General features: G+C 36.5%; 1 protein-coding gene across 10 annotated transcripts in view; it reads left to right on the top strand.

Moving 5' to 3' along the window:
- Positions 1 to 25,999, top strand: part of Khdrbs2 (KH RNA binding domain containing, signal transduction associated 2) — a 636,480-nt gene that overhangs the window by 397,632 nt on the left and 212,849 nt on the right. For all 10 annotated transcript variants that reach the window (XR_010050030.1, XR_010050028.1, XR_010050029.1 and 7 more), the window contains 2 exons: positions 20,092 to 20,219; positions 24,980 to 25,178. Coding sequence is in view for 2 of the 10 variants with exons in the window: in XM_063256924.1 (XP_063112994.1) it covers positions 20,092 to 20,219; positions 24,980 to 25,178 (327 nt within the window). In the remaining 8 variants the exon portion in view is untranslated. The remainder of the gene's footprint in view (positions 1 to 20,091; positions 20,220 to 24,979; positions 25,179 to 25,999) is intronic.

Genomic DNA, 25,999 nt, shown 5'->3' with positions numbered 1-25,999 from the left:
TTAATACCTTTATAACAATAATCTTACTTTTTCTTTCAAAATGTGCATATTGAATATTTAACAATATAAATTGCATATAGAATCATTAACTAATGACTTTAAGCCCTTGCAAAGCACAGCACACAATACAGTCCTATGAAACAGAACATCATTCAGGAATTTCAACTTTGTCTGAAATCTTGATGATTCTAACAACTAATTTTGTGAGGACAAAATTCATACAATTTAATCACAAGACTATTTGTTGTTTGAAATACCACATTACAAAAAAAAAAAAAAAAAAAAAAAAAAAAAAAAAAAAGCTCACTAAAGTGAGCAAATTAAATGACTTAACCCAAAATTAACAGTTTAAATCGAAGCCCATATGGTACCTTTGGTTTTAATCAATTCATACTGTTCCAGGCTGATCACCTTACTCAGTAATCAACGAGGGTTAGGGTTTGTTTCCAAATAGATGGCCAAATATCAAAAAAAGAAAAAAATATGAGTGGCCATTTGATGCATAAAAAGAAGTTATCCTTATTTGGATTTATTGCCATGTGCTTGATTTATTTAGGTACCATATTGTTAGGCCAAAAAATCAAGTTGTTAAAATAGCTAAGTCACTAATCTGATTTCACACAGGCCCCCTTCCTGCCTGTTGTCAATCCAGAAACCCTGATGGCCCTTTGAAGGCTCACATCATATCACATCACTCCTTTGTTCAAGACTTCCTAAGAGATCCTGCTTCCTAGGGACAGGATGCTGACTCCACCCCTGTTTCTCAGCACACAGCCTCCCCTGTCTGCCCTTTCTGTTCCCACCTTGCCTAGTTCACCCCAGAACACAGAATCCTCCTAATCTCAGGAGGACTCCCCTGAATGCCTCTGACCCTCACTGAAAATCACTGCTGTTTTCTCTAGCATTTTGACTCTCCTTTTCGTGCTGTATTTTAAAGTAGCTTGTGTCATCAGCTGATACATTATTTTACTCTTTTACTTGTTGCTTGTCACTCTACCACTAAAATTTTAGCTCAATTGAGACAAAAATTTTTGTCAGTTTCGTTTATCCCTGGATCCCCTTGCTGGTGCATTGTATGCACTCAATAAGAATAATTGATTTAATCAGTCAATAAAAAAGTTAATTTTTCTCAGCATAGTTATTTAATTTTCAGTGTATAAGTCTTACATGTGTTTTGTCAGATTATTTCTATTTTATAATTTTTATATTGGAAAAAGTATATTTCTGTAATTTCAATTTCTGATTATTCATTGCTGATACATAAAAATAATTCACTTTCTACATACTTGGACTTCATATCATTGGTCAATTTATTCATTAATGACTTCTATTAAGTTTTCAGTAAAGTTCATTAGATTCTTTACATAAATTATTAGTTACCTGTCAATAAAGAGTTTAATTTCTTTGTCTTTCACAGTTTAAGCATCTTTTACTCTTGCTTTCTTTATCAGCCCAAACCTCCAATGCAATGCTGAACTGAAGTGACAGCTGAAGATTTCCCTGATGTTAGGGGAAAGAATTCAGTCTTTCACACTAATGTCACACATTTTTCATCGACTGAGCAAATTTTCTTCTATTTCTCTTTTGTTGAGTTGTTATTGTTCTTTTTCTTTATTTTAGTCAAGATGTGGGATTTTGTCAAATGCTTTTCCTACTTTTTTGGAAGATATTATGGAATTTTTCATTTTAATTTGTTTTATAACTTTTTTTATAATTTCAAAAATCTCTTATTCTTCAGGAAAAGGCCATTTTCTCCTATATATTGAGCTGAGAAATATTCTATTGAATTTCCATAAACACTTTTCCATAAACAATAATATTTCTTCTTAATTTCACAACGTAAGAGATCTAAACTCATTTTTTCACTTTGTAGAAAAGGTTTTAATTACAATAACCAGATAAATTTGAAACATTTTACATACAAAGTATTGTTTTAATTATCTATTGTTTTTATATTCTTTAGTAAATTACGAGTTTGTCAGATAACCTGCTTACTTCATGTAGTTATTAATTTACCAGCATAATGTTGGCCATAATATTGTTACATGCTATTTTAATCTGCAAAAACTGTAGTGATATTGTATCACATTTCTGATATTAAAAATTTATGTCTTCTGTTTTTGTAATTCTTATCACTAGTGATCATTTTGGGCAGTTTCTGTTGCTATATCTTTCAATTTGTGAATCTTTTTTGCTGTTTTGTCTGATCTATCTTAATCTCTTTTTTGTATTTTCATCTTACATATTGTGACTTTACCACTAGAAATTCAGTTTAGGTCTTTCCTCCCTGTATCTACCTAACTGCTTCTTATGTGGAATGCAGTTTATGGAACCCAACATCATACTCCTGGTAAACTCATCAGTGTACCAGTCAGGCCGCCACAATCTAGACTCCTCCCCCAAATCCCACCTCACAGAGCCCGAGACTTTGGGGGACAATTGGATTGAAGCATAGCAACAGCTAATTGTAACATTTGTGCTGTTTCCGGTTACTTTCAATCACTGTGTGCGCTCATGCGTGATAATATTGGGGCGTAACCCCAACGCCTTTGCAGGGGGCTGCATCCTTAACTCTGCGAAAGGGCCTTGCTAAGTCACTGTGTTGCCCAGGCTAAGCCTGAACTCGCTGCGCTCTGCTTCAGCCTCTCAGTGTGGGGACTGCAAGCATGTGCTTTTCCCTGTCCATCCTATCTGTTTCTTTGCTTTACTAATATTTTTGTATAGACAGTCACATATCATGAGCCTTACTTTACTAAGTCGTAAATGTCTTTAGGTTCCTATATTTTTTAAACTTTATTCAAGAATGCCACAAAATTACTTGCAAACTGATCCGTTGGGGCCTTGCTTTTAAGATTTGTTGGGTCCATGAAATAGCTGTTTAAGCGAGACCCAGGATCTGCCATGCATCCTGTCCGCATGCATGGTGTTTAGGGGTTTTCCAGTCTGTTTAGCCACAGTGCACTTCTGATTCAGGTAGGAGACATCGACTATTCCTCCTAGTGCTCAGGGTGGTTCTTTAACTGATTGTAGATTGTTTTATTTCACATAGCACTGATGAAGAAACTCTTGCTCACTCAGAATCTTCCTCTTAGACTTCTAGAGTCATACTTCAGAGAATCTGCTCTCAGAATTAGAAGCAGCCATGTAATAGCATGATAACTGTAGCATTACAATAATGAAGGGTGGGAAATTCTCAAGAATCAATAATAAATGATCAAATGTAAACTACAGGAATATAATGAAAAATCAGTCAGCTACTGGAAAAAGTAAGCTCCTTTCACTGACTTGAAAGAGTAGCCTTAATATTTTGTTCAGTTGAAAAAGAAACTTAGCAAACAGTGAAAACAATGTAGCCAACTTCTTTTTAAAGAGAATAAAACCAATCAAAACAAACCAGTAGATACAAGACTTCAAAACATTATGAAATCAATGATAATTACCATTAATGCCTTTTGATGTCTTCAAAATAGCTGCAGATAACTTTGGACATATAAAAAATCAAACAGAATAGAATAGAAACAATAACAAATGAATGGAATAAAGGAGTTTTTAAAAAGCCAATAGTAAATCTAAAATTGCTATCATAATATATCTTGCCATCTTTGAAATATCTGCTCATGCCATCAGATTTGGTATAAACAAAACAAAAGAGAATGAAACCCAACCCAGCAAAACAATGGAAATGACATAGGCCTTCAAAACAAGACCATAGGGAATCAAAAGTGACTGCAGCCCTCAGAAGGAGACACCCTAGAAGTCACACTGCGTACCACTGTCCTCTGAACCCAGGGTCAGACCACGGCCCTAGGCCTGCAATGTCAGTGAAACACCAAAGCACCACAGGCATCCAATTCATTTCACTTCCATAGTTATCATCACAGCTGTGTTTCTCTGGGGTAAGCAGGTTGTTTACAGGGTGGGGTGGGATTGGGGGAGGAATTGGTACTTCTTGTTTGCCAGTCTGTGCCCTGGAAAGGGGCTGGAGTCTAGCTGTTCCAGTCTGGCAGTGGCCCACACATGCACTGGTTCCCAGACTTAGCTGACTTTTTTGTATGACAAACAGCCAAAAGAAAAAAAAAAAAAAAAAAAGCACTCTAGGATATGAAAATATAAACCCTAACCTATTGTCATACTTACTTTTTTGAAGAAGAAAGATTACTACCTGTTTTTAAAATGTCAGTCTCATGTTACTTGTTTGCTTATCCCTAACAGTTTCAGAATTTTTTAATATAAAAATTTTAAAATCTCAGGAATCTTTCCAACCAGAAAATAGTTAATTTATTAAAATATTCATTTACATATTAAAAGAAAGTCACTACAGTTGTTTTAATGAGTATGTAATGAAACTCAAGATGTTAATAGAATATACTCTATTTGAAATTTCAGGAGAAACAATTTAGTACATTAACGACAGAAGAACACACTTGTTGAACAGTACAGTTTAACATTTATTTTGAATGTAAGCACTGGAAATGACAAATGCATTAAAAATACCTTGATATCACCTGTAACTCTGGCTTGCATTGTTAATTGCTTATAGATATTACCATGCAATTTGAATATCAATAATATGTTTGATGACTGATACTTAACCAATGAATTGATATTTTATATTTTCCTTCTCTTTGTGTCCCCTAAATGAGTGAAATTTTTAAAATTTAATTTAAATATTATATAATATGCTCTGCCTTTTCATTTTTTATTAAAAAATCTGACTTAGAAGTGAGTATTATTCTTGCATTAATTTTTTTCTTTGAGTAGGTACTTTGACATATGTTGCTATTGTTGTACTTCCCCAAAAAGCCCCCCAGATGAAAAATGGGGCAAGACCCCCGAGATGGAAAAAAGATGGGGCAAAACAATATTGTTTTAAGAAGCAGGACTTTTGTTTTAGCTGGCCCAGCAACACAATGCAGATGAAATTTGCAAAGCTATGCAACTGAGTTAGAATTTTGACAGATTTTTATAGTTCATTTACAATTAGCTCATTGATCATTAAGTACATAGTGATGAGAAACAGAAACAAGGTGGGCCTTTGTTCCCCTTTACTTGAGGTCAGAGGCATTTCACAGTAGGTGGTTAGCCAACTCACAGCCCTTGGTCTGCCAATTCCAGGAACATTTGTCTCTCATAAAAGGAACAGTGGTTGACACAACATCATTTGTCTCTTACAAGGGAACAAAGGTTGACACAGCAAACAGGTTACTTGGGGAAAGATGCATACAGAACAGCGTGACAGCACGGCCAGTTAATCTATAACTATGTGATTGGTGCTTGGTTACTAGGTTAACAAGCTCAGTACAGAATGACAATACTGCTAATAATCCTTTTAACTAACTATTTTTGCTAATTATCTTTTAATCAATTATTTTAATTTTTCAGCATCTTAGTATAACAACCATTTTATTACTTTTTTTTTTTTTTTTTTTTTTTTTTTTTTTTTTTGTCTTTTTGAGACAAGATCTCTCTTTGCAGTTCAGGCTGGCCTGCAGCTCACTTTGTAGCCCAGGCTGGCCTCCAACTCACAGCAATTTTCCTGCCTCAGCCTCCCAAGTGCCGGGATTACAGGGATGTACCACCACAACCAGTTTATTTCATTACTTTTTGTCTTCTTGGGGTACTGCATAAAGAAAGATAAATTTGAAGCATTCATATACAAAGGGATGCAATTTGAGGCTATAATGTTAAGGGAAATAGGTCAGACGCATGAGTTTATTGCATAGTTTCTCTTATGTGACAATCTCTCTGTCTCTATGTCTCTGTTTCTCTCTGTTCTTCTAGCCCCTTCTCTCTCTCTCTCTCTCTCTCTCTCTCTCTCTCTCTCTCTCTCTCTCTCTCTGGTAAATAAGTAGGGAAATCTTTTTCAAATGAATGGGGGAACAGAAGAGAGAATGAATAGAAGAGGAAAGGGAAGAACAGGGATGGTTAAAAAAGAATTGAAGGGGAAATGATGAAAACAGCTTTTGCAAAAGGGAAGGGGGACCAGGAGTTGGAAGGAGTCGGGCGGGGTAGCACGGATTGAGAATAAGACAAAAGGCAATTAAGATATGTTTCATTCATGCACCAACTCCCCATGATAAATGTAATCATTATGAAATGCAAACACAGGGACTGATGAAGAAATCTCCCATTTTACCATAAATATTTACCTTTTTCATGAGTTATTTTTCTATAAAAACTTTTAAGTCAAACTCTTTGTTTCCTCATTCTTCCCTGAACATTTATGTCGGATGGATGATACCATGACACTAAATCTAAATATGCTCTGACTGCACATTTTGGGATTGGATTCCTTCCAGCTATGCAGGCCAGAAAAGCTTCCTACTTGAAGCAGGAAGCTTTCAACTTGTTTGAATGCAATCCAGAAGGAAAAATCACAAACTGACTCATGGCCATGCATCTTCCTGAATTTAGCAAAGCAGAGTTTGTGTTAAAATCTTCTCATTTTTGGCCTTAATACTCTAAAATAAATTTTTCATATCTCATAGTCTATTGTAGTCCAAAGAAAAGTACGATTAAAATGTTTTCACATATAATATCTAGGATTGAACTTTTGGCTAAAATCTTCAAAGAAATAAACTAAAATGTTCACAATTGATCCAGCCTGCCATTTCAAACAGATGTGTCAGAATAGGATATTCTAAATCTCCATGGGAAAATATTAGCTACCACTTGTCTGGCCCTCCGTGTGTGATAGACACTGTCCGAAGCTGTTTACATATGTTTACTTACTTATTTCTTCCTGCACTCATAGGATTTTGCTTGTTGATTTTGTTAATTTCATTTTGTAGACACAGATGTTGAGGCCTTTGAAGGCTTACCATTTTACACTCAGCCACCAGACAGGTGTCAATGCCTGTGACCCAAGCAGATGGAACAGACAATCATGTTCATAATTTGGGTAAGACACTGCCACTACAGAACCTAAGATCATTTCAGGCCATACTTTTAAACCTTAACTCATGGAAACTGTCATGAGACTTAAATTTCTTTACCACAAAATTAACTTAAATATTCTATTGTGTCATGATATGTATAATTTTATCTACTTTAAACTTCTAGGGTTATGTATCATATTTGTTAAGTAGAAATTGATTTTTGTTACAACTCAAAATATATAAATATGGATTTGTATCACACCACTCATAGAAATGTAGAGAGGAGGAAAAGACATTGAAGAGGTGTTTCACCCTCTTGTTTGCAGAAGCATCATATGACAAAGGCTCCATAGCACAGTATGAGATCTCACAGCTCCACAACGGGAGGCAGATCCTCTACGTTAGCACATCACACATCACGATGCCAGCAATTTTCAGAATTTGAAAGGGGTTATGATTTTGTGTTTCTGTTTCTTTGTTTTGTTTTAGATTTGACAGTACAGTGAGCCTGGCCAGAAATAATCTGAAATAAAGAATTTTAAAAGATACCCTTTAGAAAAAAGCTACCAAAGGACAGGTCATTTTTAGTCATATTTCTACAGATAGGAGTGTTGCAGAAACAGTATCCAGCATATTACAAATGAAAGTAAAACTGGTCTTTTGCTCCAGCTGGTTTACATAAATGATTTTGACATCACAGTTTCATCTAATCACACTGCGAATTTAGATCTCATTGAGCTCTGTGCAGTCAATTTCCAGTGTGCCAACAAATGGCTATGCTATCATTTATTGCTCATTTTGTTACACTGAGCTTCTCATCTCCACTTCTCTCAGGCCCATAGTCACATTTCTATTGCTCTTGCTGTCTTTCTCCTACTACGCCTTAAACCAACCATTGTATTTTAAAACATTTCTACAAAATCATGTATTTCACATACATGTCTGTCTGTTTATGTAGTACGCTTTTCCTTTATCTGGCCTTTTCACACAATTTTTATTTTCTTTCTAATTTTAAGCAATTATATATTCATAAACGTGTACTCCTAGGTCCACATGCATGTAACGCCCATGAATGGAAATACTATGTGAGATTACACCTAGCTGTGTAGCTTGAATCTTCTTTGTATCTGTAGAAGTGTGGATAGATTTACTTGACTTCATTTAGAGATAAGATAATGTATATAATGGGGAGAAGAAAGTTGTGTTTCATTCCATGGCACACAGACAGTGTCCCAGATATAGCTGTGTTTCTGTCTCCAGGCTAGAAAGTAGCCTATCTGACTTATTTGCATCAACACTTAGTCTTAATTAGTTAGTCAAACAACTAAACTCCACACACATGTCAAACACATTGCACCACTCAGGATAGCATCAGTTATACCCATGTGGCAGCAAAGATGATACAGCATTCTTGTATTTTCTGTTCTCAGAAGGAGCGTGTGGACTGTTCTCAGAAAGAGCGTGTGGAAAGCAGCAGGCATGTAGCCTGTTCCCATCATCTCTGGCTGCAACAACACAGCACATAGACTGGCAGGCCTCAGCAACAGAAATACAGGGGTTCAAGGTTTGAGAAGCCGGAGCTCTCAGACGATGGTGCCAGCATGGATGAGCTGGGTCAGAGCCCTCTTCCAAGCTTCCTTTACTGGGAGAGAAGGAGTGGGGTGCATAGGCAGCTTTGTGGCATCTCTGCCTAGAGGGGCTGTCAACCAACCATGGATCCCCATCCTCTGACAAGGCTGTTCCCAAACACTTGATCTGCAGACACACATTGGTGTCAAGGCTTTAAACATGGGTTTGGGGGACAATTCATCTCTTCAACCAGCCCTTTATAGAATGTGCTGCACAGTGGGAGCTCTGACTCAGCATCTATCTTTTTCCAATTCTAGCAGGCCTAATTTCTCAGGAGTCTAGGCTGACAGGACATCTGAATGAGAGGGGAGGAAAAGGTAGATTCATATGAGAAATGCAAAGCATTTAAAATATTTTCTGCCATAAGATTCCTACTTGTGATTCGCCTCACCTCCATCACATAGACTCTGAGGCTTGAAGGAGTAATAATCCTCCAGTCCTTCCTCGCTCTCGGAGGTGCCATAGAATGAATGCAGTCTGCTGGTGAGGTGCAGGAGCTCCATGGGGATCTGAGGTGTGCTCCTGGGGGAGGATGCGGTAGTCTACCATCTCTGATGAAGACCAAGATGGATTGGTTACCCTACATTTAACCTTGCACAGGTTGTTTCACCTTGAATGGGATTGTCTGTTTTATAATATCATACTGTCAAATCATATTTTGATGGATTTTAAGAAATTCCATTTCTAGAGTAATTGTAAGTATACAAAACAACTGAGAGGAAAGTAAAGAGATTTTCCACATATGGGGAGCCTCCTCTGCTACCAATATTCCACACCACTGTGCTCCATTTCTGAATCTTGATAAACCTAGTTAGAGTGCTATCATGCAGAGTCCAAGCTTCCCATTAGGGTTCACTCTTTTTTTTTTTTTTTTGTCTTTTTTGTTTTTATTGGTACCAGGGATCGAACTCACAACTGCCTGCGTGCAAGGCAGGCGCTTATGCCACTGAGCTAAATCCCCAGCCCCTTAGGGTTCATTCTTGATGCTGTGCATTGTCTGTGTTCTGACACATGTATGGCATGTATCCACCATGGTAGTATTATGGAGGATATTTTCACTGCCCTAGAATCCCAGGATTCCACCTGTATATTCTTCCCACACCTTACCCCCAAACAATAAATGATCCTTTATTGTCTACATCGATTTACCTTTTCAGAATACCATGTGGTTGACAACATACAACATGCAACCTGTTTATACTGGCTTCTTCACTTACTAATAAGCATATCTTCAATATCTATCCAGGGCCTGATGGCTCCTGTAAATGTGCTGATGTATAATTCCCCAATTTGGATTGCTCCATGATTCATCTGTGCAGCTACTGAGGACATCGTGATCACCTCTAAATTTCTCCAGTTATGATTAGTGCTGCTTATAAATATCTCTTTTTAGGTTACTCTGCAGTTTTCAGCTCATTTGGTAGATACTAAGAAACACAGTTGGTAGATTATACAGCAAATATGTTTATCTCCGTAAGAAACTGTCACACTGTCTTACAAAGTTGATATACTATTTTGAATTCCCACCAGCAGTATGTAAAATTTCCCATTATTCTACATTTTCACTAGCATTAAAATGGCATTATAATTCTTTTTTTTTTTTTTTTTTTTTTTTTTTTTGGTACTGGGGATTGAACTCACGACTTGCAAGGCAGGCGCTTATGCTACTGAGCTAAATCCCCAGACCCTTGGCATTATAATTTTGCATTTTCCAAATTTTAATAGGTATCTAATAGTTCTTAATTTTGATGTGCAATTCTCTAATAGCATATGGTGTTGAGTATTCATATTATGTGCCATCTGAATATCTTTGGTGAAATTTCTCTGTGGTTCCTGTTTATTAAGTTGCTCTGTTTCTTTAACTCTGTGGGGTATTAAGAATTCTTTGTCTGTTGGAGATCAAATTATCAGATAACTCTACAATTTTTTACAGGGCGTTATGTTTTATTTCTCATTCTCTTGAAATCTTAATTCTTTAATTAATCTTGCATCAATTTTCAAACTTTTTAAAGTGTCACTGATAATGATGAAGACAAGACCATGATTGTAATGTACAGGTAGTACTTGAAAATTATTCTAATACTAATTTATATATCTATAAATATGGTGTAGCTCTATTCTGAAGTAGATAAAATAGACATTGAGATATCTCAAAAGTTTGGGGAAAGTCTCAAAGTTCTAATTGTACTTCATACAGTTTAGAAAAATAAAGCAGTTTTTTGCAGGTTTCTTTTTTTAAAGTAGTTTTATGAGATTTAGTTTCTGTGTACATTTTGCCTCTTAAAAATTAGTAACTACTAAAAAATTAATAACTCAGAGAGACATGGTGACACATACCTGTAATCCCAGGAGACTGGGGCAGGAGGAGTACAAATTTATAGCTAGCATGGCCAATAAGCAACTTAGTGAGAAATTCTCTCTCTCTCTCTCTCTCTCTCTCTCTCTCTCTCTCTCTCTCTCTCTCTATCTCTCTCATATATATATATTTACATATACACATATATACATACATAGATTTAAAGAGTTTGGGCTGCAGCTGAGTTTAAGGCCCTGGTTTAGTACCTAGTACCAAATAATAATTATAATATAATATTATAGTATGTTAATAATAATAATAAAACAACATAGGTCTATAAAATGACAAAGTTGTACAAGTGTTTTTTTTTTTAACTTTTGAATATAAGGCTGTATGAAACTCCTCAAAATGAATTCTAAGCCTTATGATGGCTGGCTTGTAAATACAAGTAGAATTAATTTCAAACTAAATACGTTTTAGAAACCTAGTGAAATCAAACCACCTGGGAGAATCCTTTTGTCCATCATAAAATTAAAATCTGGATGTATACTCCCACTTTTCTGTTATCTAGACAGTGAGGCAGGAAGAGATCATACATATTCTCTGTACTTACCTATGGTTTGGAAGCAGTATCCGTGATAGTGCACAAGACAGACAAGGGTGGTGATTGTGGTTTGCTAAATGCCCAAGCAAAGCTGAAGCATTTAATAACCACAGGAGGCTCCTTCTGCCACTGGAGACCTAAGACTGCAATCACAATTCATATCTTACACCAGCATTAAACTAGTGCTGCAAAGCAATGTGTAAAACTCTGAAATATCCTCGTTCTCCTCAAGAGGCTGTTACTACTACTTATAACTAGTTATTCGAAATTTTCTGTTTCTCTCATCGTGTCTCTTATTGGCAAAGAAATACATAAATGAGTTAGCTTAGGGAGCAATTGTTATTTCAGTATGACTTTGCAGAAAAATTACTATATGAATAAATATATAGCCACATTTTCATATATACACAGCATACCAATCACTTGTACTTTGATATTATAGTAGAAAGTAATAGTTCAGTAACTTCCTTCCTGTCAATATTCACAGGAATCTTCTTATTGAGAAGATATTGTGGATACACCTTGGGAAATGTTTAGTTGATTCCTTATGACTACCTTCTTGTTTTCTAGAAACAGAATTAGTCCAGAAATGATATTTTGTGAAAAAATTAGGAGCAAAACTTGAATTCTGTCTGCTTTCCAACCATCACCATCTTTTGTATGGCCAACAGTGAGAGTCTGCTACAGTAAAACTGGGATCCTTCCTGGAAGCCCAATTTTGGGGTCGAGTTCCTGAGCATGGGCCCATAGGCTGCCTGCAGTGACACTACAGGCCATAGGTGCTGGACACAGTGCTCCATTTCACAAACCTGTGCTCTGTTCACACACTCTTAGATGAGCCACCCGAGAAATAATGTGCTAGAAGACTGGGTTATTAAGGATTTTCCAACCTTATTATTTTATGGCACAGTTCATGACTGCACATGAACATCCACTCGATTTGCTCTTTTTCGTTTCTTAACTGACAAGATTCTACTTTGCTCTGTTTGATCACTAAAGACTTTCATGGAAAAGTGATTATTTTCCTTTTATGATTGCTAGATTTACCTCCTTTATATTTTCTTTGCTGGGGTTTTTAATGATTTGCAAGTCTATTTAGAAGTTATGCTACAAGAGAGATTCTTGCTACACCTGAAGGACTGCACACTGTATTGTCATTTTTCCTTGATGTCGTCTGGCTGTCTTGGCATTAGTAAAGCTGAGTTGCACATTACCAGTACCTCTAATCACAGTTTTAAATATGTGGCACCAGTGCCCCTGGAGTTTCAGCAGAAGGGAATTGGCAGGAAAACAGTCAGTACAGTGCCCCCAAGTAGTCTGCCATTACCTGGCATCAAAATGCCTGTGAAATAATCTTTCCAATTTGTATTTGGGCAAAATGCCAGCACAACAGATGGACAGCAGTGTGCAAAACCGAGATAGTATGCGTATACATTAAGTGTACAGACTGTGAGCATAATAAGTCTTTTCTAGCAACATCCAAACATCTGTGTGTTCTGAGCTTTGTGTGTACTGTTTGCATCGTCTGCTATAACAGTGGGTGGGCTTTGTCAGAGTGCCAAAAAGAAAGACTCATGAATTTCATGGAAATTATCTCATAGGGTAAATTTATTTTGCCTTGGGAAAAAGGAACAGACATAGAATATTATGAATAATTTTGTTGTTATGTCACATAATTGTAAAAACTTATACTAGTACCACAATAACAAAAAAATTCTGGATGTTACAGAAAAAAATAAAATTAAGATTTGGAACTCTTCCTACCAAGATATTCTACTATTTGGTACCCTAATCTCTCATACTCACCGTTGACATGCAGGCAGTAGCTTTTCCATTATTGCAAAGCTGTTCTAATCTCCAACTCAAGATATGGTTTATGTTTGCTCATCTCCTTTAGTCTTTAATATTTTTTATTAAGTGAAGTATTGGAAAATGTTTGGCCAACTTACACGTTTTTTCTTAAAACTACTGATTATTTATTTTGGTACTCAGTTTAATAATGCTCAGCCTATCTAAAAACCACTTTTTAGAAGACTGATAAGTAGAGCTATTTAATCATGGTGCAAAGTGTGCTGCATAAAATACAGCCCACCAGCTTTAAGATAAATGAGTTCACCAAAGCCTTCAGCTTTTTGATCATAGGAAATTGATTCTGTAGCCACTCTCTCTCTCTCTATTAATTTGGGGCATCTAAAAAGTCCATGCCAAAATGAGTGCAGAGGCAAATGTTCTTGAGAAAAGAGAGGAAGCCAAATAAGGCCAGAGAGCTTTCCCTCTGCATTGTCTGTGCCCCGTGAAAGACTGGTGGGACCCTCTAGACTACCTTGATTCAGTGAAGTTGAAAGATGAGTTCTCAGGTCCTTCATGGAATCATGAAGTATAGAGAAGATCATGTTTCTTGAATGGAGCTATTTTGACATCTACAGAGCAATTTTGGCAAATAGTTTTCATCATCAGCCAAGAGACAGTCTTGAATAGTGTGGTCTTTGGAGCACTAAGATTTCAGAGGATCACACCTGAGTTTCTCGGCCTTTTGAACCTGCAAGTACTGGTCTGCAATGTGTTAGCCACCGTAGCTTGAAAGATAACTCATCTCTTTTTTTTTTTTTTTTTTTTTTTTTTTTTTGTCTTTTTACTTTTTATCGGTACCAGGGATCGAACTCACGACTGCCTGCTTTCAAGGCAGGCACTTATGCCACTGAGCTAAACCCCCAGCCCCGATAACTCATCTCTTAAAACAGAGTGTTTCCGGCTAACTGCATAGGGAATTCAGTTGTTAACATAGCAGTTTTGCTTATATGAAACAATAACAACATTCAATGTCAGTAAAACATTCAGTGTACAGTGTAATCCTATGGGTAAGAGTGGCAGAAGCTCTCCATGTTGACAGATTGCTGTCTAGGAAGTAAACTGCAGTGCAGTTGAGTTGGAGAGCATGAAATAAAGTGATGTAGTGGAAAACTCAAGAATGTTATGCTCCTAAGCTACAGTATTCATATGTATTAACTTTCCACTAAACCATACCTGCCTCAAGAAATTCAGATACCATCTATGCCCAAGAACACTCCCTCTTGTGCAAGTTTGGAGACAGACTGATCATTTGTGCATCCGAAGTATGTGTCTTGTGGCATGCTAACTCTTCTGTGTTTCCCTTTGTGTTTTGTTGATTTTTCTCAAACTACCACAGTGCATAAAGGATAACAGCTATCATGTATTATTGATTTCTCCTGATTCTAGAGTTTATCAGGTGATTGTTTCCCTAGTATCTTGACTACGGTTAGATAGGCTACCATGTCCTCACTCCTATGCGAGATGCAATGGTTGTGGAGGAAAAGGGCAATTGAAAACTCTCTCACATGGTGTTTTGGAGTCTGAGAAGCTAGCTTGAATTTCTTCACCTGGTGGCATCAGGGTTTCCAGTGGCAAGAAAGTACAAATAGCTATGCACAAGTACTTTTCCAGGTTCTGCATTTGTTACATTTTCTTTTAAATTTTTAAAATTTTATTTAAGGAGAAAAAGAAAAAAAAACAGCAAAAGGGTACAAGTTATACAGAATTTCAGAAAAAAAACCAGTAGGAAATCACTAGTTAATAGATTGCATATTGTCATCTTAGAAATAGTTGTTCAAGTTACAAAATTAAAGCATATAAAGTGGACATTCAAACAGTGAGACTGCAAACAGTTCTGTTCAATGATCCAACAAAACTCAGTAATATGGTTATCTATCTTATACACTTAAATATACATGTAGTTATATCCTTTAGAGCACTTTCTCCTCGTCTCTTTTGTACAATGACAATTGCACATTTTTGGTTTTATTACTCCCACAGTTCTTAGCACTTTTTTTTGAAGAGAATAAAACCAAATGTGACATAACAAAACAGAGTCAGTCAAATCAAAAGGATGGACATAATACATACTGTAAAAACAAAATACGAGATGATCAACATCGGTTACCATAATGCCTCTTGCTATCTTAAAAAGAATTGCCTATATCATCAGTTATAATAAAACTGAACAAAACAGTAAAGAACAAAACCAATAAAACCAAAACACTGGAGACATTACAGGACTTCAAAAGAAGATAATGTCAAACCAGAATGGGTGTCATAATGAATCTTATTGTCTTCACAGTTGTTGCCTATACTCTCAAACTTGGTAGTATCAAGCAAAACAAAATAGAGGAAAATCAGTCAAAACAAAGTGGTGAGAGCAATACAGGGTTTCAAATCAAGTTAATAGGAAATCAAATTGGCTTACTATAATGTATCCTGCTATTTTTTAATTTTTCCCTTAATTAAAACGATAAAAATAAAAAAGTAAATAATAAAAAAGGAGATTGAGATAAAAGAGGACATAACAACAAAACAGCACAGGTCAAAACATAGCCATTTAAGCAAAATAGTGTTTCACCACCAGATACGTCGACATAAAAGTAGTTACCATAGTGTCTCTTTCCTTGAAATCTTTGAGTATAACTTTGTATACTGTAGCATCAAACATATCAAGACAATGTAAAACCACTGAAGAGAATGACAGTATTACAAGGTATTTAGAACCAACTAACAGAAAATGAACAATGGTTTCTGTATAATCTCCTTGTCTATAAAAGTTTTTGTTTATATTATCACATATAATAAAATCCAATAAGATAAAACATGTTAAAACCGATGGAGACAGAAGAACAAAAGCTTGATGGTACTTCAAAACAAGATGATATTAAATCTGCACTAGCTAATATGATGTCTTGCTTTCTCCAAAATAGCTGTTCCTACCATCCAACCTTCTCTGCCTCATTTCTGTTGAGCTCTTTTTCTGTTATTAGTTGTCAGTTTGTCTTCTTCATTTTGCTTTCTGCTCCATTCATTGTGGCCCTTTGCCATGGAATCTTGGTATTTTTCTTTTTTTTTTTTAGAATGTCTTGCAGTATTCTCTGTAGAGTTGAAGTGATTGTTTGCAAATTCCCCTAGTTCTTCTTTATCCTGGAAGCACCTTGTTTTTCCATCAATTTCCAGGGACAGTTGTGCAAGATATATCAATCTTGGCTGGAGGTTATTATCTTTCAAAGTTTGAATTATTTCCCCCCATGCTCTTCGTGATTTGATGGCTTATGTGAGAAGTCTGCTGTAATTCTGATGGGTGTTCCCTTGTAAGTGATCTGTTTCTTGTCTCTGATTGCTTTTAATATTCTGTTCTTATATTGAATTTCTGGAATTTTGATTACTATATGCCTGGGTGTTGTTCTGTTTGGGTTGTAGGTGGCTGGGGTCCTGTATGCCTCATACATCTGAGTATCTTTACCTTTTGCTAAATTAGAGAAATTTTCCTGGATTATTTCTGTGAATAGCCTTTGTAGTTCATTTGTTTGTGTCCCTATTTCTTCCTTTACCTTCTTAATTCTTAAATTATAGATTCTCTTATCATCTTCAAGCCTTTGTATTATTGCTGTTTGTTTTCTTGTTATTTTTAAGAGCATTTCATGCTCCCACATTACAAATCTGTCCTCCAGTTCAGATAATCTATCCTTAGCTTCTTTCAAGCTGTTATGCCAGCTTTCAATAGAGTTTTTAGTTTCCTGGTAATCTCTTTGAACCTGCTTCATGTATTCTATGTTTTCTCTATTTTCTCCATCAAACAATTCTTCCCTTTTTTTCTGTTCTTCCATTACACCATCTGTTTTTTCTTGGGTGGTGCTTAGCATTTCTCTAACTATTCTACTTATATCTTGCTTTAGGTCATTAAAAACTTCACCTTTGAACTCGTCTATGGGGCTCCAGAGATATCGCTTTCTGTCTATTGGTGTTGTGTCTGATATTGCATGTTTTCTGTCCTCATTATTCTTTGCATTTACCTTTCCTAGATCAGTGTTCTCAGGATTGGGGGCTGAGGACCCTTTCTTGTTGCTCTCTCTTTCCATACTTTTTGTTCCTTCCATACAAGCATATATAGGAGGCCTAGTTTCTTTCTTTGTCGGTTACAATTTGATTGAATTGCACCCACTAGGTGTTCCCACCCACTTCAGTGTACTAGGGAGACACAGACCTGGGCAACCTCTGCTGGTCCCACGCCTCCAGGTCAACCTACTCAAGGCTTCGCTGCTAGGTGGCACCGCCAGGTGCTGGGACTAGCCTAGTGGTTTGGGCTAGCCTACTGCATCTTAGTCTGCGGCATCACCCAGGCCAAGCACTCCTCACCAACCCCGCTTGAGAGGGGAATATGTGACTAAAGTCACTGCAACCTCTTGCTAGTCTGCCCAGTCCCAGAATGTCCTCTGTTGAAGCCTCCTAGTTTATGGACGGTCCCCATTCCTCTCACTCACCACAGATGGATGCAGGGCTCCCCACGAGTCCCACTCTCAACTCTGTTCACCAATTCCCACTCTCAGAGGATCTATCTCTCTGTTCCTGCTGTACCGATTCAGATGCAGCAGCGGTGGCAAGAAATTCAAATTGTGGCTTCCAGATGCACGGGTTCCAGCTTCATGGCTGAGATTTTATCTGTTCTGGTTATAGCACCGGGATTGCATTTCCAGTTGGTTTCTCTTAGCTTAGTTTGTTCCTGGGTCAGCAGGGTATAGGACTCCTCACACTGTACCAATCCTGGATTCTAAGCTGGCTACCTCAGAGAGCCTCCATAGCTCCTGTTATCTATCTGCCATGTTCTCCTGGAAGTCTTTTTAATTATTTTTTTAAGCTAAGGCAAATCTTATGACTAGTGCCAGAATTTGTGAGTTGGTCTGTGTGGATACAAGAAGTTATAAACAAACAGGGAACCATTGTATCACCATTTGCTTAGTATATTGCTCTCTTTCTTCTCTTCCTCCTCTTCTTCCTCTTCTGCCTTTTGTTTTTCTTCTTTCATCTGTTTTATGATTATATAATGAAGAGGACCACATCTCTAGGCTAATACTTTCTGATTTAGGTATAAAGCATGTATACTTTAAGGTGCATTTTGTATATAATGAATGTATATGCAGTTTGTTAAACTTTTTCTCAGCTTCAGCATTGCCAATAAAGTCAGTCTTTTTCTGTAATTCCTAGGGACTCTAAGTGAATATGTGTGTTCCTCAGAGAAGAACCTACAAATACTTCCTTTAAAATCACCAGTATTACATGAGATTTATGGGGTTGATGTTTCTGTTCATGGCAGCTGGTCACTTCACCCACTAGTAGCAATTTATTACATTCCTGATCTTAATAAAATAATAGACATGTCAATTATTTAGTATAGTTGAGGCTTAAATGTGAAAATTAGGAGGCAGAAATTGAATAATACATTATGATAGAAACTATAATTTTCTAGTATATGACTCTTTTATCATCTGTGTTATATATTATCACTATAATCAGGTGCTGAAGAGCTCCTGAAGAGCACCTGATTATAACATGAAAGCAACATGTTAAAAATAAAATAAATGCTTTGCAGTGATTCTCCATTGTGCTTATAATCAAGGCCATTTCTGAAGCACAAGGTAAAGGGCATGTGTAAGAAGTTTCTGTGGGAAAACACATTTATGCTAGTTTCCAAGGAGAGGTGTGTGTTTGTGTGTAGCCTTCATTTTACTACTGAAACACGTGTGTGCTCTGTCTGTGGAAACAAATGGGCATTGCTTGTTGTAGATATCACAGTTGACTTTTCATCCTACAATGTGGCCTCAAATATCACTCAGTAGGCCCACCTTCTGCAAGTATATCTACTCTGAATTCGTCGACTTCCAGCCACTATGAGAAAATCCACTAGCCTGGTTTCAATTAAAGGTATATTTGGAGAGGAATAATAGATCAAATTGGCCAATTAAAACAAATAGTGCAAACAGTAACTCAGTTTTGTCCAATTATACTAGGGCAATGTGTGCATGTGTGTCTGTGTGTGTTTTCAAAAGACAAACAGATATGACTGGCACTTTTTCTTTAAAAATAAAGCCTTCATCTATAATGAGTCATATTCACTCTTCAGTATACTTAAAATGACTCACATAGTTCCACATCGATGAAATATAAAGATAGCCCTTTGATTTGGACTGAATCACTGGTTGTTACTGAGAAATTTATGTTCTCCTAATGCTGTCCAGTTCAATAATCCCAGTTATAAAATGCATACAAAATCCTTGTTTTTACATGTTGCACAATGGATTGCTTGGTGGGATTCTACAATTTCCAGGTATCTTAAGTTGGGCCATGTTACATATTTTTTATGATTTCAATATGTACTCAGCATCTATGTTGGACCTTGGGATTTTCCTCTTTTGGTTTATGCATTAGGAGCTATTTGAAAATCATGCATTCATTCATAATCTGCACATATTCATCCAAATGTTGTTATTTGTTATTAATCCTCATGACCATGGTGCATTCCAACTCCTTATTCTATACTGCCTTCCCTTTTTAGCTAACACTTTAAGCAACACCTTGGGAAATCTATTCTGATATTCTACAGAGTACTTTCTGGAAGAAGCAATTTTAATTTCTCTCTATATAAAAACTGACATATATGTATGACATATATGTATATATCTTCTTGGTATATGTTCTTTATATATCTTCTTTGTATAAGTTTATATTTTGCATGCAAGAATTCAAAAAAGCACAAAGGTTTATTTTCATATTGTGTGCTTTGTGGTTTGTTTTGTTTTTAGCTCTAAGAAATTCATGTCCCTTTTTAACTCCTTCACTTTTTCTTCTAGGACTACAATGATGAAATTCGTCAGGAGCAACTACGTGAATTATCTTACTTAAATGGCTCAGAGGACTCTGGTCGAGGCAGAGGGATCAGAGGCAGAGGGATCAGAGTAGCTCCCACGGCCCCTTCAAGGTATGTTGGTTCCTATTTTAAATGAATCAGCAGCAAAGGGCAGTGGCAGCCATCTTCTATCCTGCTCTGTGTCAAGACCACAACCAGGAATCAAAGCGTCAACCACAATCCCACCCCCACAGCTGAAGAGTATAATGACTCATGCAGCACCTAGTAAGTTCATAAAGATGCAAACTCATCACACACTAGGAGTAGCTACCATTTACTTAGAGAAACTGAGGTGCTGAAGCGGCACAGACTGTTACTTAAGACCACACAAGCAGTCTGACTCCAGACTTCACAATTTGAGCTCTTAGCAACTGTCCTTAAAAAGTAAGGACATGAACCTAAAACTCTACTATCCTGTTTTATCCCCAGATTAGAAAAAATAGATACACAACATTTGCCTCCTTTAACACAATAACCACTTGCACAAAAAGAAAACTTATATTTTATTTTTGCCTTCAAAAGCCTTTGTATAGAATTAATCTTTGAAGGTAAACATGGAGATAGATAGATACAAGTAATTTGTATGTCACCAACCAAGAAAACCAGATCACTTCTTGTATTGCTGTTGGCCAAGGAATACAGAGTGCAGATGCATTTGATCCTTTGTGGTCAGAAAGAGTCATATTTGATTTTATTCACTTTGCAACTACACTGAAACCTTTCTCTGTTAGCATTTGTTTTGTAGATTGTGAATTTGTCAAGCTTTGAAAAGAAAGCACAGGTTTGCAAAAAGTTAGAACAAAAATAAATAATGCTCATAGCCTTCAGACAGACTTTTGACTCATTTGTTTTCTTGATTCTGTTATTGGCCTTTACAACTCCAAAGGAGATACAGAATATTATTTCATATATGGCCTGGAAATTATCTTGAGAAATGCTAAGATATTTTGCAGATTTAATTTATATCTCAAATTACAGCCCAAATATTTTCAACCACCACTGCCAAAATTTTAACAGTTAAATTATAAACATTTCAAAAAGTTTCACAATTATCAGACATAAGTTCTGAATAATTATTTTCCAAGTAAGATATAAAAGATAAAACTAACCTTGTATGTAAAGTGTGGCAATTCTAAAAATTAGATTTAACTAAAGGAAAAATTTCTAAAACTGTTTGAGGGCTTAATTTTTATATTTTTATTTCTGAAAATTAAAATTAGAATTCTCTGATGCAACTTGGGATCACTTCTTTATTGGCAAGAATTAATGCCACATGTTACTTTTTGCAAGACTACACCAGTTTATAAAACTGTATACGTCTCTAGATCTCTTGTAGATAGATGGATTATGAAGTGACATCATTGCAAGTCATCCTAAATGAATTTAATCACGTAACCTAAACCATGTAAAATGACCTCTTCTGTAGCTCAGAAATGTCATTTTTAGGAGCTGTACATTATGTAACTGAAGTGCATGTGCAGTTGCTAAAGCAAGCCCTCATTTCTTCTCTATTCCTTGAAATTAGAATCATTTGAAAATTATTCTATTTATTTGTCTTGATATTCACAATAGTTTTGTTTCATAATAGTATTCCTTATTATAACATTACAATTATAATTTAGTAACCTATGTAAGATTTCAATTGGGGTAAAGCTTTATTAAAATTAAATTTTTAATTTGTTTAGATCATTGAAAAATTATCTAAACTATTTTATAACTTTAGTAAATCTTTGAAAGTATATTTAATTAAAGGAATTTAATAAACATATCTGTATGATAAGTAATCCTTCAGTAATGATGCAAACCAAAGAACAAAGCATTAAATCTATAAATTATAATGATAACTCATTTTATATAACTGAAGAAAGAAAATACAACATATCTTTATACACATCATCACTACAATACTCAGAGAGAGAGACATGGAAAGTGAAATGTAAGAGGCAGCTTTTGAAAGTCTTTGTTTACTACTGTGAGAACTAACACATAGAATCCATGAATTTTAACTGGAGAGAAATCATATTTGTCTCTAAAGCAGAGGGTCATGAGGCTTAGAGTGATTGGGAGAGAGAAAGGGGGCCAGAGAGAAACTGGCTCAATGCACAAAAGCCAGTGGAAAGCAAGTCCGTTATCTGAGACTCACAGGCATGACCAGCCTTTGAGTATAGAGGCAGAGCTGATTCGAGGTTAAAACATTATGTCAGTTGGATGTTGGAAAATAAGAGTGGCTTGAGACAAAAATAACTCTCTTGTGTCTAGTCTGGTAAGCGATTGGTATTATTATCTGGTAAGCGACTGGTAAGATTATTTGAAGGATAAAGTTAAATGAAGAATATAATTATCCCTGTAATTAATCCAAGCTTTGTGGATTGCTTGTGCAACCTGGGGCAGGTGGCATGTTCTCTTTGTGCTGTGTTTTATCATCATTTAGAGTAGCTGAGAACTGCTGCTTGACTGCGGGATTATCGAAAAGGTTATACTAATGTATAGGAAGGTGGTTTTCAGGTCAGCTGGTGCTCTAGAGTCAGTGGAGGCTTCCTGCTTCCAGAGACTCATTCAACAGGCCAGTGGAATGGCCTGGAATTTGGAATTTTTTAAAGATCCTTAAGTAACTCTACTATAGAGATAATTATAGAACTTTCTGATCATGAGCCTAAGGCAGGGCACAGCATGCAGTTAGGGAGTAAACAGCCATCTTTAGAATTAGAGGCTGCAGGATTTATCCTTGAGAGGAAGAAAGAAAATTAATGACAAAAGTTGGAAACACCCATACTTCAGAAGGATTCGATTAACAGAAGTAGTGAAATAGCCGAGGGATGAGAAAGAGGAAGGAGGAGACCTGAGGGAAAGCATGGAAACCCAAACACACAGCTTGCAAATCATGCTCTACCTTTCATGGAGAAGCCACAGAGTCCCAGAGCTATGAGCCCAGTGTAGGTGGAAGGAGGTAGGTGGAGACCCGGTGATCTCAGTCTGCACCTGGTGTGAAAGCAAGAACCTGACTGACTACAGCAGGTTCAGGGCTGAATAGAAGGAGAAGATTTAAGTACAGAAAATGTTCTTTGAAGAAGTCAGAAAAATAAAGGAAAGAAGACTAAATCTATAGATTTAGCCCTAGACAGTATTCTGAAATAGGTGGTGTGACTCTCGGACTGCAAGCAGCAACAGGATTAAATGCTCAAGAGGAAGGATGGAGTGCACAGGCAGTGATGAACCAGCCCCAGAAGGAAGGCTTCCTGGGGCTGAGCTGGGCATCGGCTGATGAAGAAATGAAAGGAAAAAATAGATTTGATATTAGCATCAGGTACGCTTACTCAGAAAAAACTGTTACATGTTCAGAATTTGCATTTCCATAGAAAAAATATACTTCTCATCTAATTAAAATATCTACTAACTTATTCAGTTGTATAACCACATAGGTTAATTGACTTATAGGTTACCAAACTTGAACATTTCTGAGAGTATTAAAATACCAAACTGAGCAGGCAGCTGAGACAGAATTGCAAAACCTAGCTGCATGCTCATTTTACTTTTGAGGCTAAAGATAGGTGCAGGGAGACACAGTGAAGGTGAAATTGGTTATTTATAGCCTTTTTATAGATCTGTTTTGAGTTATTATGCTAATGTAGAACATTGTACTCCTAGATGCTGTACAGGAAACCAGAGCTGGGTTTCTGGTTCTTTTGTATCCTCAGGTCCAGGACTGTTCCACATAAATTAGCTCATCCTGTCCTCTGCTAAGTTTTCTATTGTACAGCTCTATAATCTATTTAAAAATTTTAAAAGCTTTACCAAAATTCTTACTCTTCACTTCTCAAAGTTCATTTTCTGCAAGCAAGAAAGAGCCAGCTGGCTGCTATTCATAGCAGAAAACATAACCTACATCCCATCTGGGGGTGCAGCCAGCGTTGTTGTTGACATCCCAATGATCATCATTTTTCCAAAAGCTTTAGTGTTCCTGCTGAAAGCACTACTTTCTGGAGGCCAACCTTTCAGATATAATAAAAAGTGAAATAACCATGCATTTGCCCAAAGATTTCAGACAAACACTCAGCCTTTCTAAAGGCCTCAGAAAAACCATAAAAGTCAGCAACCATTTGATCTCGTCCTCTTAATGCAGGTTACCTTTGTTCCAGGAACTGCAATACAGAGTATTCAATCCATTCATTTTATTGTGAAATAGTAATATATTTCAGTAGCACCATAGCAACTATATGAAAATACATTGTGTGTGTGTGTGTGATTTCACCAGCTCAGGGGATGGCATGCATGATGATGTCAGTGAGGGTAGAATTGGAATTGCAAGTAACCTTGAACATAGCTATGATATTGAGCAGAATAATACCATGCTGAGCGCTACACAGTTTATCACAGTGCAAGCAGAGAGTTGTTCTGTAAATGACAACATAGCGTATCACTCTGAGGAATCTGCTGAATAGAAGGACAGTCACACATGTACTCAGTTCCTAGAGGGTTCAGTGAGTTCTATTCTCAGACTGTGCTGATTTGGTTGTTCTTACAAACTAGAATACAATCAATGTGGGTGTTTGTTTCCTGGTTTTTCTTATTCTTTGGCTTTGTAACTATGTAATGGAGAATATTAATACTTTTTATGAGAATAAATCATAGTTTTTAAAGAATATATTTTAGTATGGAAAGCCAATATTTTACACTTTAATCTCTACTAAAAATACACAGGCACATACACACAGTGAGAAACATAAATTCAGCTTTGTTCCTCTGTATAGAGGCTGTGAGATGGGAATTTTTATCTGTTATCGTTCTCTTTGCTTGTTGCTTTTTCTCATCTGTATGCGACCTGTTTCTCCTAGGGGTCGCGGGGGTGCCATTCCTCTTCCCCCACCTCCTGGACGAGGTGTCCTCACCCCTCGAGGAACCACTGTGACGCGTGGAGCCCTGCCAGTGCCCCCTATAGCAAGAGGTGTCCCGACCCCTCGAGCTCGGGGGGCACCAACAGTGCCAGGATACAGAGCACCCCCTCCTCCTGCCCATGAGGCTTATGAAGAATATGTAAGTACCTTAGAGAAATTGATTGTGAGCACAAGGTAAATTGACTAGTTATGAAACTAAGCCTCAAAAATATTCATACACCATGAATAGAGGAAGTTATGCTCATTGCGGAAAACAGATGTCATTTGCAGTAGAATTTAAGCAGTGCATTTACACAAGAGCATTGTGCAGAAAGCTTTCACTGCAGGTGCCATTGTCATTATTTATGCCTCTTAGATAGCTTGCTTTTTCATGTCAACCTGTCCTGAGGGTTTCTTATATTTAGAAAGGTTTATATTAGAAATAATTATAAACATAATGTGATTTTTCATGTACTCAGAGAATTTCCCTGAGACATGACAAAAATTAGCACAAATATAAACTTCTGTAGTGATGTAAAATTAGATGTCTATCATTTACATAACATTATTATTTCTTTTATTATTTGAAAGATACGGGATAAGCATACATAATGAAAAAGTCTAGAATAAGCAGAAGAAATATAGTATTTCTAAGTATCCCCCTTTCCTGTTCAGGGAATCTTCAGTTCATACTATATATCCAAATACACTTCGAGTCTTCCTTTACATGGTCAGAATTCCACAAGGGATAGGCAATGTATTTTAGTCCTCATGTCCATTTTTTCTACCAGACTTCAAAACATGAAAAACGGAGTTTCTGGTTGGCTTTCTGTGATCATGGAATCACTATAAATATTAAATAACTTGACGTAAGCCAGGTCATTATCCTATAAGAGACTTATTCTGCCTTTATCCACTGCAGTTTCCCATTTTTTGATCTAAGTATTGTTTCAAAATGTGTTCTGTGAATTATTACTCAAT

Source organism: Cavia porcellus, unplaced genomic scaffold (assembly GCF_034190915.1).
Source record: "Cavia porcellus strain 051 isolate PalLab524CR breed Dunkin Hartley unplaced genomic scaffold, mCavPor4.1 scaffold_10, whole genome shotgun sequence".
Classification (NCBI taxonomy): domain Eukaryota; kingdom Metazoa; phylum Chordata; class Mammalia; order Rodentia; family Caviidae; genus Cavia; species Cavia porcellus.
The sequence above is the reverse complement of the archived record's forward strand: the minus strand, read 5'-3'. Positions and strand labels throughout refer to the sequence as shown.